This window comes from Trachypithecus francoisi, unplaced genomic scaffold (genome assembly GCF_009764315.1).
Source record: "Trachypithecus francoisi isolate TF-2019V2 unplaced genomic scaffold, Tfra_2.0 Lachesis_group5, whole genome shotgun sequence".
Classification (NCBI taxonomy): Eukaryota; Metazoa; Chordata; class Mammalia; order Primates; family Cercopithecidae; genus Trachypithecus; species Trachypithecus francoisi.
This window is the reverse complement of record NW_022681470.1, coordinates 107,784,120-107,796,594: the sequence shown is the minus strand read 5'-3', so window position 1 is coordinate 107,796,594 and position 12,475 is coordinate 107,784,120. Positions and strand designations below refer to the sequence as shown.

At 47.0% G+C, this 12,475-nt stretch overlaps 1 protein-coding gene across 5 annotated transcripts in view; it reads right to left on the bottom strand.

Moving 5' to 3' along the window:
• Positions 1-557: 557 nt before the first annotated feature.
• Positions 558-12,475, bottom strand: part of SYT6 (synaptotagmin 6) — a 61,754-nt gene continuing 49,836 nt past the window's right edge. For 2 of the 5 annotated variants that reach the window (XM_033195815.1, XM_033195812.1), the window contains exons 4-7: positions 12,009-12,129; positions 7,475-7,646; positions 6,186-6,336; positions 558-891 (exon numbers count right to left, since the gene is read on the bottom strand). In XM_033195815.1, coding sequence (XP_033051706.1) covers positions 820-891; positions 6,186-6,336; positions 7,475-7,646; positions 12,009-12,129 — 516 coding nt within the window. In that variant the 3' untranslated portion in view covers positions 558-819. Of the gene's footprint in view, positions 892-2,560; positions 2,579-6,185; positions 6,337-7,474; positions 7,647-12,008; positions 12,130-12,475 lie in introns of those variants that run through there. The other 3 variants (XM_033195816.1, XM_033195813.1, XM_033195814.1) reach the window with 3 other exon arrangements.

The window sequence follows — 12,475 nt, the reverse complement described above, 5'->3', positions numbered from 1 at the left end:
TCATTCCAGAACATATGTGTCTCTCTTACTTCACAATGAAGGTTATTTCTGAGAACAAAGATCCTGTTTTCAAACAAATATGATCATTTACTGTGGCGCATCAGAAAACATATGGCGTCTTTAGTTTCGGCGGAATCATTCCTAAAGAAAGTGACTAAGTTCCCATGAAGAATCAAGATGTTTTCAATTCATGGGGAAAACCAGTGAGGAAGGGGAGCGAGGAATCCTGCACTTCAGCTGAAGGCTCACAAGCACCTCAGAGGTCTTGTGATTTCAACATGGGACTGATGGTCCCAACGTGGTTTCTGTCCCGCCAGCAAAGAGCTTCAAAGACTAGTAATTCGCCTCACATAGGCTCTTCCATGGATTCACCTCATTCCTGCAGGGCACTGAAAATGCAACTGCAGTCCCACTGAGCTTCCTCTTTTTCCAGGGTTGTGGAGCTTGCTGGAGACACAGCATTTCAGAAACTCAATCCACCTCTTTCCAAAAAACTGTACATTGTATTTTCTAGAACCAACTTCTGGGCTTTCCACCCTTTGTCTTTTCCTACTCTCTTTTTTTTTTCTTTTCTTAACAGTAGACCCATAAAAAGTGAAAAACCACAAAAACATCACCTTGGGAGACAGAAAAGACTAAGACAGATCTGACCACATGACAAGTGTCTCAGCCTTGACCTACACAGGAGCAGGTAAGACTCTGCAGTGACGGACGGCTGCCACTGCTGCCGCCACTGGGACTGCACAACACTGTTTAGACGGTTGAACAAGTGCAAAGAGAACATTGCTGAGTCCCATTTGTGTTATTTGGCCGCACAACTCATGGTGTCGGAGGTGGCTTCGGAGATGGGCACGAGCTCTCACTGTCAAAGCTAGCAGCTCGGCCCTGCCACTGTAAAGAGGAGAAAAGTCTGGTTATTAATTGCTAAAGAAATTTACATTTCAACTTGCAAAACTGAACTGGCCCAATGCACTGAATTCACCTTTCCCAGCTTCTCATAAGCTTTCTTGAATTTTGCTGTCAGCCATGCAAAAACATAAGGGAAACAGCTTAGAGCTTCTGGTTTGGAAAACCTGATTTTCAAAAAGACCTACTGCAGAGATAATTAAAGCTTTCTTAACCATGTGTGTGTGTGTGTGTTTGTGAATGAGGTGCTCTGACTGGACCATTTCTGTGCGCTTCAGCCATTTTTCACACTGAAAATCATATTATGTTAGCAGCGAAAGAGGCAGTGTGCAGAATATGTCCTTACTGCCAAGAACCCATGGTCATGCATTATTAGCAATTTGTCTGGGAACTGATAGTACAGCTAAAAATCTGATACTGCTTTAGCTTTGAGCTGTCTCCTTTGGTCTTTATTCTTCCTATGGGCATTTGCGCCTGACTTGTGGAGAGGTAGAGGCATGAGCAGACCCTTCTGGGCTTCTGTAACCCCTTTCTCCTCCCCAGCTCTCCTAGCTCAAAGACTGCCTTCTATCAGCCAGACTGTAACCCTTCTGTGAAAGGGGTGATGTAATGAGGCGTAATGGAGTGAAGGAGAGGGCTGAGGCTGGCTGGACTTGAGCCATTCGATCCTTCTTTAACCAGTCATTGTTGCAGCAGTCATAACCGCAGCAATGTTTACTGAGCAAGGATCTGACCCATGAATATTCTGGACCTGCCTGAGGGCTGTATATTAATAACTTCAAAGTGAGTCGGTGTCCACTGCTCACCCATCCTTGGAGTGGGTTGCAGAGACCCAGTACTCTCCTGGGTGTCTGCAGGGACAGAGCTCCAGAGATAAGAGGTTGGTAGGTGGTCAAGATGGCCTTCTTGACCTGGAAGTACAGCCCCCCTTCTGCTTCTCATGAGTGTTGAGGGTCTCCACTCTGGAGTAACGGGGCTGAGCAGAAGCTGCAACTATGCATCTGTGCACACATGGAGGTTTGGGGTCAGGGGAGGATGTGATTCTCCCTCAATACAGTCTTTTCTAGAAGGGCTGAGCCACCTGAGGAATAGATCACTTTCTATCCAGCATCACCTATGGAGTAGATGGGAAACCCACGAAGTTGAGGAAGGACCCAGACCTACTAAACTACTTAAATGCTTTCAGTTCTAAGGAAAGCTTCTGTTACCATTCTCTGGGCTCGGTTCTTCATGGGCTTCTTAGGACTCCCTGTGCAGGCCAACTGAAGATCTTTGTGACTAACCAAGGGCCAGACAATCAGGTACCGATGACCACCATTATGTGACCTAGACCTAAGCAATCTTAGCATGTCAGCGCTGGAGGCAGCCTTGGAAGCTGATCCAGTCTAACCTTGTTCTTGCAAATAAGAAAACGAAGTCAGAGAAGTCAAGACACAGCTGGCTAGGGGCAAAGCCAGGACCCGAAACCAGGTCTCCTAACACCCAACTAAGTGTTGTTTCCACTCCATCCTGCTGCTATCTCAGCATTTGGCCGCACTAGGGGAGGAAGGAGACAAAAGATAATAAGCAACCTAACGTCTTTGGGTCCACACCAGGTACTTACTCCTAACTCCAGGTGGCAGTCTCTCTGCTTGCAGCATCCACTTGAATGAAATCACAACCGAGGGTTTCCCTGGTGAAATATTTTAGATAAATAAATGCCTGGTTGTTGAGCCCACTGTGGCTTCTGACTCAAGTGTTTCTTAACCAGAAGGTGACAACAGATGATTACTAATGCTCTCATTTCACAGACCTTCATTTTAGGAGTTCTACTTTTCTGTGACAACCTTTACTGTTGGTGAAAGGTACATGATAATCACTGGCTTCTTCCCTGGGTAAGCATGCCACTTACACAACCTGACTGATAGGCCAGGTCAGAGGAGAAAACATAAAAGGGCTTCATAGAGTGTCTTTCTTCCTTTATGTAGCAGCCCAAAGAGTGGTCGCAGGGAGCATAACTGTTTATCCAGAACAAATGAAGAAGGAACACTGGCTCCCCTGCTAGTCTGAGTTTTCCTACGAAGATAAACAAAGGAAGGAGATGGGGTTCGTGGACAACGGGAAGGCAAATGATTCCAGGAGGCTTACAGTGGCTCTGAAATAGCAGCGTACCTGTCCCCAGCACACAGGGAGATTATTGTTTCAGAATGCCTGTGTTCTAGTAAGGTCTTTTTTTGCTCTGAAATGGGTCACGTTCCAATGGAGATTTAACATCTCTGGCAGATGATCTGAACCTGGCCCTCCATAATAAAATGCCTTGGTGAAGAGTGCTGGTCAGCCCTGTGTGTGGTAACAATGATGACACGTGGCTCTGGGCTGAAAGGGAAGGGGGCAGGTGCCGCAGCTGGGAAAGGCCACTTGTGATGGCTCAATGAATTTTTATTCATGAAAGAATCCCAGCAGGGAAAGACACCTTTTCAGTTAATTTGTTCCCCTCAGCCTTATTTTGAGCCCCAAACAAGTGAGCAAGTGTGATGCCCTCTGTTCTCATTAATAAAAAAGAAATGATCACAGCACTTGAAAATCCCTTAAGAAAGGTGCAAGATAAACACAGAGCGCTTTGCAGATATGATGCCATTTATCTTCCCGGGAGCTGGAGGAGATTTCTTTGTGATTATACAAATGGGAGATACAAGTTTCAGGAGCAAAGCTCTTGCTCAACATCCAGAACAGGAATGAAAAGAAGGCACGATGTGAGCTCTGAGGATGAGCGGGAGGATTGCCTCCAAGCACAATGCATCGCACCAGCGGACACAAGGTGCTTACTTAATGTCAGCCCTGTGGGGGTTTGCATGCATTTTAATAAAGATGTTTAAAATGTGGGCGCTAAATGTGTCGGCAACAATTTTAAATAAATGTGAACTATTGAAATTTCAGGTTGCCGAGACGAGTGTCATTTTCAGCTTCTTGATACAGAGAATGATCAGCTGAGCAGAAAATGGTGGGATCATGCATGGGGGAGGGGGCATTCCTGGGAGCTTGGCCTGCGAGGTCAAGCAAAAAGTAAACCCAAAGCATATCAATTTATTCTCGTTTTGTTTTCCATATACTGTTACTTTCCCTTTACTGTCTCATCAAATATTCATTTTCAAGGGCTTGATTCTACTTTATCTTTCTTTTGTAGTCTGAACCAGTGAGTCGGAGTTCTCAAAGAAATAGGGACTTGGAATCAATTATTTGGCTTAATTAGGTTGTATTCATCATGAAGGGGAGTGATTCTGGAGGCAAGTCCTAGCTCCTCCGTGGTACTCAACACCCCACCCCCAGCTGTAGCCGCTGCTCTGTCATTTTCCATTTTCCACAGGCAGGCTCAGCCTGGTAACAGGGATGGGTTATTGCAGACTCAAGATTAGAAAGGCAGTCACAGTACAACATGGCGGCTTATGGGCCCAGCCATAGTTTAGGGTCAGAGTTTCCTAGAAAAACAAAGATGGGAAGGGCTTATCCCCTCATTTTACCCAGGAACCCCAAGACCGGAGTGGGGCAGTGAGTTTTCTAAGGCCCTACAGCCGAGCAGAGACCTCTTAGCTCTCATTCCATGCCCTCCCGCTAAGCCACCCTAAACAGTTTAGTATACTTGTTCTATTCTTAAATATCTCCAAAGGATGATAAGCGGGGGAGGAGGAGTGGTGTGGTGGATGGGGCTGTCATGACCTCTGCCTGGGTTGAACCAGCACAGCCTTCAGTGAGGTGCTGGATGCTGTCTGCAGGTTGTCTAGCATTCTGCCCAGCAACGCCTCCTATATTGTGGGTTCCTCACCCACACTCTGCAGAAAGGGCTTTCTGGAAAAGAGGGACAGGGGCTCCCCTGGGGGAGCTGAGAGCCGAGGGACTGGCCTCACTCATTAAAGGTCCACAGCTATGGAAAAATCAAGTCGCCTACAAGATAGAAATATGAGGTCTCAACTGCCAGACACTGCTTCTTAATACCCCTTGATGCCACCTCAAAGGTCACAGGGCAGGAGCTGCACAGAGCACACACCACCTGTCTGGGGAGGTGAATCAATTAGCCTGCCCCCTCAACAACCGAGGTCCCTATCACCCGTGTTTCCACAGGTCCAATCCCCTTGGCTCTCAGGCTCTCCTGAGACATCTCACCCTGCCAGAAACAGCTAGAAATGGGCTTGTCCTCCATGAGAGGGCAGAGAGCCGGTGGGTTCTCTGGGTTTGCCGACCTGACTTCTCTGCATCATAGAGTGTGGGGAGGGGATGACTCTGTTTTGAAGGTGACTCCGATTTTAAGCTGAGGGGCCATGCAGTGAAAAGGATAAAGCTTTATTTTGTATTAGTAGAATTTCCAATTTATACAGCTCTCTAGTCTTGTTAGGTTTGAAGCCTGTTAAGATGACAGAATATTCACCCAGCTGTCTAGGATACAGACCAAGGCACGACATATTGTGAATGAGGTTTAAGCCTTGTTTGGTCACCCACACTTCCAGTCTACTTGAGAAAAAGCAGGCCTGGGGACCACCAGGGTGATAGAATACAGGATCCTAAGTCAGTGGGATTCAGTGGAGGGTGGAGAAGTTTGCAGATATCACTCAAAGGGATATTTTCTTTGCAATTGAGGGAGAAGTGACAGAGTCAAGATTATACAGTAAGTCAGGAGGGACCAAGATTAGAGCCCAAGTCTCGGGACTCCCAGCCCAGTGCTCTCTCCATTACGTCTCCGTTAGAACCCAACGCAACCCAGGTCCACAGCTTTAGCCAGAAAGCCTGACACCTTGAGGTCATGCTCCCTTCCCCAACAAGGGCGAGAACCAACTTTCGTAAGAGGAGGAATCTGCTCTTTGGCATCTCCATCCAAGCAGTGAAAACTGCCAAGTGACTGTCTCGCTTGAGCCTCAGGGAACTTACTGTTCTGACAGGGGTAGAATGTCTTGCCAAGCTGTGATCTCACCCGCTTGGGGCTTTCTCCTAAAGGACCAACTTGGCCAAGGACTTTGTGAAAGCATTTCAGGCCTGGCACAGTGGTCTGCTGGGACGTCTTCTTCAAAGTTCTTGCTTTCCATTAAGAACTCAGTGTTGCTTTCAAAATGCCCCACACCAGAGGCTTTGTGTCAGTGGCCTCCACCTTTTTCCTCTGTTTCCTTTCAGCCTATGACACACCCTGTAAGAAGCATGTGGCCCCCATGCCCACCTTTCCACAAAAGGCTGAAGGTGTCACTGCAGCCGACTGCCATTCTCCAGCCCACACTGCCATGCAGCAAACATGCCAAGGGCCAGGCGACCTCACCCACCTCTTTGAAGGATTTCTTTACCTCCACCAAGGAGTGCCAGTGTGCGATGGGCTTCCGGGGGTATGCCAGCATCTCGTTCCAGTGGTCCCTACCCAGGCCTTCGGCATTGATCCCTACACGACAGACTCCTATGATCTCATTGTGGCCCACTCTGAGGGAGAAACAAAAGTCCCAGCATTGGCTACCAGACATGCCCTCAGAAAAGGAGGTCCTGTGCGGGTGGGCGGGGGGGCAGGCATGGTAGGACTCTGCCCGATGGGTCTAACTTAGAACTCTGAGCTCTGGAAACAGATGCTTGGCAGGGCTTCTGGGTGTCAGTGGCAGTGAAGCCTTTGCCTAGTCCCCTTCAGTGGACACTGGACACAGGCAGATAAGCAAAGGTTATAAACTTGTTTGGAATCTCAAGAAATGGTGGGCAGATAGCCTGAGTTTGGGAGGTGAGAGAGTCTAAGTCTCTTCACTTATTTGACCCCGCCAACACATTACAATCTCACTGAGACATCAGTATTTGCAAATCATTCGACAGTCTCTGAGCACCATTTCTCTAAAACCCCCGTGGCTGGAATGTGATTTATTCACTCGGTAAGAACATCAATTATCCCTTAAGTATGTTCGTCAATACTATGCCTGAGAACTTGGGCTAAAAGTCCTGTATTGAGGCTTTATTGCATGGTTTCTTTCTCCTTTAGCTAAAGTGACAACTGGAGAGAAGGAGTGATAGGGGCTGGGGTAGTTGAGAAATGTTTTTGAGCCAGCCTAGATGGAAAAGCAGGGGGTGTGGAAGGGAAGAAAAATATCTGAGAGAGGGGAGATCCGACTGGATGGATATGCTGGTTCCAGATTAGGGAAGGCCATGAGAGTCCAAGGGAAAAGCCTGGATCACAGGAGCCACTGATGGTTCTTGAGAAGGGTGGGTCCAGCCATCCCAGGGTGACAGTAGTAGCAACAGCAGAAATAGAGAGGATAGAGGGGCATTTCAAAGGCCAGATAACAGGACTTGGTGCCAGATGGAAGAATGGGAATAGCAAGGGGTGAATTCAGGGAAACTGATGGATAGAGCTGCCCTTGATGGAAATAGGCCAGTTGGGAAAAGAACTTTGAACCTTTGCTAAGGGAGAATCCATGCTCTTCCTCAAACTCCTGTACCCTTCTTGGGTACAGATAGAGTTGAGGCCTGAACCCCGAAGCTTGAGCCCTGAATCACAAGGTCTCTAAGGTCAAGGAGCCCTGTGCTGGTGCTGGAGTGGGAGTGAGGGGTGCAATCACATCCTTCTGGGACGCCCACCTACCGATCATAGTCCATGACTGAGATGAGCAGGCTGACTTGATCCATGTTTTCCGGGGGAATGTCAAAGATGATGGCCTCATTGTAGACAGGATTGAGAGTGTTTTTCTTTATGGTTGTTTTCTTCTTCTTCAGCCTCCGCCCATCACAAAGCAGGGACACTTTGACATAGGGATCTGTGCCAATGGGGACAGAGGAAAGGGAATGGAGTGTGTTAACAGATGTCTGTAAACATCATTTGCAGCAAAGGGACTGAAGCCCTAGACCTACTGCTGCTCATCAGATGGTATCAGTGGGTTGTTAAAATAATTAAACCACCTTGTATTTATGTAGCACACCTGTCTCTGAGGACGCTCTGTGCTAAATAAATGCAGAGCCTTTAGCTACCTCAGTATTCTTGGGAGAGCACCTAAAGGACTTTTACTAATGGGGAAGCTGGCCCCAAATCAGACATGGCACCTGCCGACGGGTATGCAGTTCACAGCCCTAAATCTCAGCTCATCAATCACTGGCTGACTCAAAAGGGTGATGAGGCTGAACAATGACACTATTTCTTTCACCTATGAGGAGTGCTTTTCCTTGAGTGGCTTTTTTGTTTTTTCAGAATTATAAACCAAAGGATAAAGGTTTTGGGGTGGGGTAAAAATAGGACTCAACAATGGCCAAGGAGACACAATGTGTCAGAGTGAAATGAACAGCAACAATCACGATGCTGTTCATGTCCTCCCCACCTGAGAACATAATTTTGGGTCCCATTGTCTCAATAATCTCATTTCCATTTGGCATCTAGAAGGCGGGAAGTGGCCCTGCTCTCTGCTTCCCTGGAAGCCGTTTCCTGCCCACTTCTGGGCAGTGGAGGAGGAGGGAGCTGTGGCCCGGGGAGACTCAGGGCAGCTGGTTGACATTTCCTTTCTCAGTGGGATCTTGGATTCTCTCCATCCTGCAAAGAGATGCTTTTATTGAACTTCCATGTGCCTCCCCATCTTTTTGTTTTCTTTAGTTTTCTGAATGGGTGTTTCATGGCCATCTTTCTACCCTGAAATTTTCTACTCACCCAAGTGAAGTGATACCTATTGTATCTCATAGCGCAGGTGTCTCGGTCACCATCATAATTGTTATTTATGCTGCACAGCTCAAGAAATGGGAGGGCGGCTCACAGGTAATAATAGCTTTTGAGACACTGATGTGCTGAGACACCTTGTTGCCCAGAAGCCAGGGCTCCTGTGAATCTGTCAGGAGGTGCCAGCCAAGCAGATGCTTCCCAGCTCTGTGATTTATAGGCATGTGGTTCTATCTCCTGGACACTGAGCACCCACTAGGGCCCTGTACTCCCTGGCATCATTCAGATGGCAGATGAGGCACACATCCATGGTGGAAACGAGGAAGAACTGTGACACCTGATCAGAAACCCCAAGCCTGAAAGGCATTTCTGTAGACACCTAAATGAGCTGCCAACTAATCCATGTGGCAGCAGTAGCTATGCCTTAACTGTGGGGACATGAGGTTGGGTTGATGGGGAGACCATGAGGTGTTTAATCAACCTGCTTCTTTAACTATACATTTGAAAGGATCCTCTCTCGGGGATTTTCAGTATAAAGGAAGTGAGAGTTTTGAGAACTGGCATGAGGCTCTGCTTTCCACAGATTCCATTCTCTGTGGATATGCCCCAGGACATTATTCAGGTTCAGGTAGACACATGGGCAGAGCTAGCCCCAAGACCTGTCTTTAACACAGCAGCTTACAAGACCCATAAGGATGTATCTTGCCTTGCAAAGTGGCTCCAGACTTGAGGTTGCTCAGGTGCTGCCTCATTCCATACATTCCATACATATGCCTATTTCCATACATTCCCACATCAGAGCAGATTTCCATATCTTGGAATGGCTTGGAAAAATAGAGGCAGAGCCACTTGTCCCATGGGCCACTGAGCAAATGCCTTAGCAAACTTCCCCAACCCTGTTCACCCCTACAAGGCATATCCATTTTTTTTAAGAGACAGGGTCTTGCTGTTTTGCCCAGACTGGTCTTGAACTCCTGGGCTCAAGTGATTCTTCCACCTAAGCCTCCGGAGTAGCTGGGATTACAAGCATGAGCCACTGTGCCTGGCTGAGAGGAAATTTGTAAAATTCAGCGTACATATTTCCCTTGCAGGAACCCACCCTTTCACCAGCATCCATGAAGCCAAGCAGACAGATGACCATTCCTTAGGCTTTTCTGGGGCAAAAATCCATGGTTTCTAGTGAAATGGTGGCCCCAGATGATCTTGGAGGTCCTTTCCTCTCTAACAGCCTATGATGCTCTATGCAGCTGAGGGAGGGGACACAAAGACCAGCAATGTATTTCAGCCTCATTGTCATGGGAGCCATCAAAATTCAGCATTTAGAATGCACTCACCACCCCTTTGTAGCATACTGGTCCTTATTATTATTTTGTGCTATTTTTAGTGTCATAGTTCTAGCAGATAGGCTTTGAGAATTGATTCAGGGCTAGTTTAGATCATGGAGAATAGGAAGATCCTGGGTTTTAGACGTCAATGCCACACAATTCAAGAATAGGCAATTAATAAGCTCCATTCACTCCCCAGCTTAGTTCAACATCAAATAAGTCTGGGCTGAGGGCAACCTCAGACTCATCCTCAAGAACAGGAGATCTAGTTCGAGAGGCTCCTAGCCAGTACACCCCCACTACTTCACCCTTGGACCAGGTTCCTAATGCTGTAAATTCAACCATCCATTCTTTTAATATCTATTTATTGAATGCTTACTGTGTTTTATCCACTGTTCCAGATACTTGCTTACATCAATGAACAAAATAGACAGAAACCTGTAACGAAAAGAGGACCCCTGGATCTTCAGAATCAAGCCAAGGTTTAATAACAGGCTCCAAACCCAGGTCGAAAAGAGGGGCAATTGTGAAAGGGAGGTTAGAAATTAGCATGAAAAAAAACCTCACACCCCAAACTCTCTGATTCAGAGCAGCTTTTGTGATGACCTCAGCAGCTTCACCATAGGCTTTCTCTCCAGCACATCAATTCAATTACGCCAGAGAAAAGAGAGTGTGGGGACTTAGGCAGCAAAATCCTATTTCCCTCAGCAGCCTTGAGAGTCTTCAGTGAATTTTCTTCCCTGTTATGCACTTATTTTGGTATTAAAATGAAATCTACATTGGCTGTACTTTAGGGGAAGCTGACTTGCTGCTGCCTAAGCTTTTCCCAGGCCAGAAGAGGTCCGTTAATCTCTTCCCCACGTCCTGATGTGTGTGGGAAGCTCTGAGGGACTCAGAGCTGCAGCAAACACATGTTACTCTAGGGTTTCCTGACCACCTTGTCCTGAAACTTCAGTTTTCAAGGCCTGATACCTCCTCTTCTTCCAGCTGCACCAGGTTATATCTGAGCCCAGGTGTTTTTGGCTCAGCCATCACCTCTTTCCAGCAACTGATTATACCCAAGACTCAAGCTACTCCTCTGTTATTTCCAAACTCAAATACCTTCTTCCACAACTTAGGGGTTTTTCAGCAAATAAATAAAGAATACAAAGCAAATATGAGGAAAACTCTTTAATATATTCCCAGCTAAGTTCAGAAGCACCTCCTGAGTGGTTTTACGTTGGTAATCTGAATCATCGAGAGTCTCTTGAGCAGGAGGGCAGGGGATCTAGGGAAACAAACTGAGCTTTTTTCCACATTTGCAATTCTGAGTGCAGCCCAGACTGAGAGGCTTCACCCCATTTCACTCCTCAGAGCAGTCTGAGCTGATGAGGGAAGGAGGCTCCCAAGACTCAAGTTACTCCTCTGTTGTTTCCAAACTCAAATACCTCCTTCCACAACTTGTAGAATTGTAGGGGAAGACTCAAACCTCTGACATTACGTCCATCCTGCAGGTTGCTGTGCAGCCGCCCCCAAACAAGCATTTCCTCTGTCACTAGAATAGGACTATATTTCTATGTTCCTGCTGTACCTAGCAGCTTTCTTGGTGCTGAGGCTGAGGCCAGGAGGCCTGCAGCAAAGCCTCAAATACAAATGCATTTTGCTTTTCAGTGGATTTGTTTCCTTGGCTCAGTGCACAGAATTGCTGCCATAAGCCTGCACAGACCGGCAAACATTTACACACTCAAACTTGACATAACCTTTCCGGAAGTCCTGGGGCCTCATATAAATAAGAAAACTTATCCTTAATTTTTTAATCCTGTATATTTACTTCTTATTATCTCCCTCTTCTAAGAGAAAGAATGACAGCAATAGATGATATCTACTGAGTGCTTATATGTGCAAGGCACCATTCTGAACATTTACATGAATTAACTCATTTCTCCTGAAAGCAGCCCATAGAAGATATTATTATTCCCACTTTTCAGACTAGAAAACCAAAGCATTTACACAGCAAAGAAGTGGCAGAACTGGAGTTCAAATCCAAGCAGTTTGCGTCCAGAGCTGGTGCTTCTATTCTAAGAATGCTGACAATTCTTTCCCCTTCTCCCTGAACACCCTTCCAAATCCTAATGTCTGGGCTGTTGGCAGGCCACTCAGGTTAAGAGAAGTACCTGAATAGCCTGTGATGTCCATCGCCTTGAGGTTCCGACACTTAATCACCGTGAGGGTGAGCCTGCCTGCTGTGGGCAGGTAGCAAAGGGAGAACATGATCTCTCCCAAGTCCACGCTTTCCTGCAAAGAAGCAGACAAGAGGGCAAATGAGGGGCTTGCAGACCACCGGCCTCATGTCCTGTGCAGCATCTGTTGGGGCTCTCTGGGGTCAGGAGGAGGCTCTTGGAGACACAGTGCTCTGTTTTTAAGACTAAGGGACTGGCCTCCTTGCTGCGAGTAACTGGGTATAAAAGGCAATGGAAACAATATTGCCTCTTCAGTACAATTTGCCCCTTCCAACATTCCCTCTCAATATCAACCACATTCTGACCCTGGTCCTTGCAATTCTGCCTTTGGCCTGACTTGCTCTCCATGTGCCCCTTGGCTTCAGCCTCCAACCACCAGCCCCTTTATGGCCTCTTCCTGT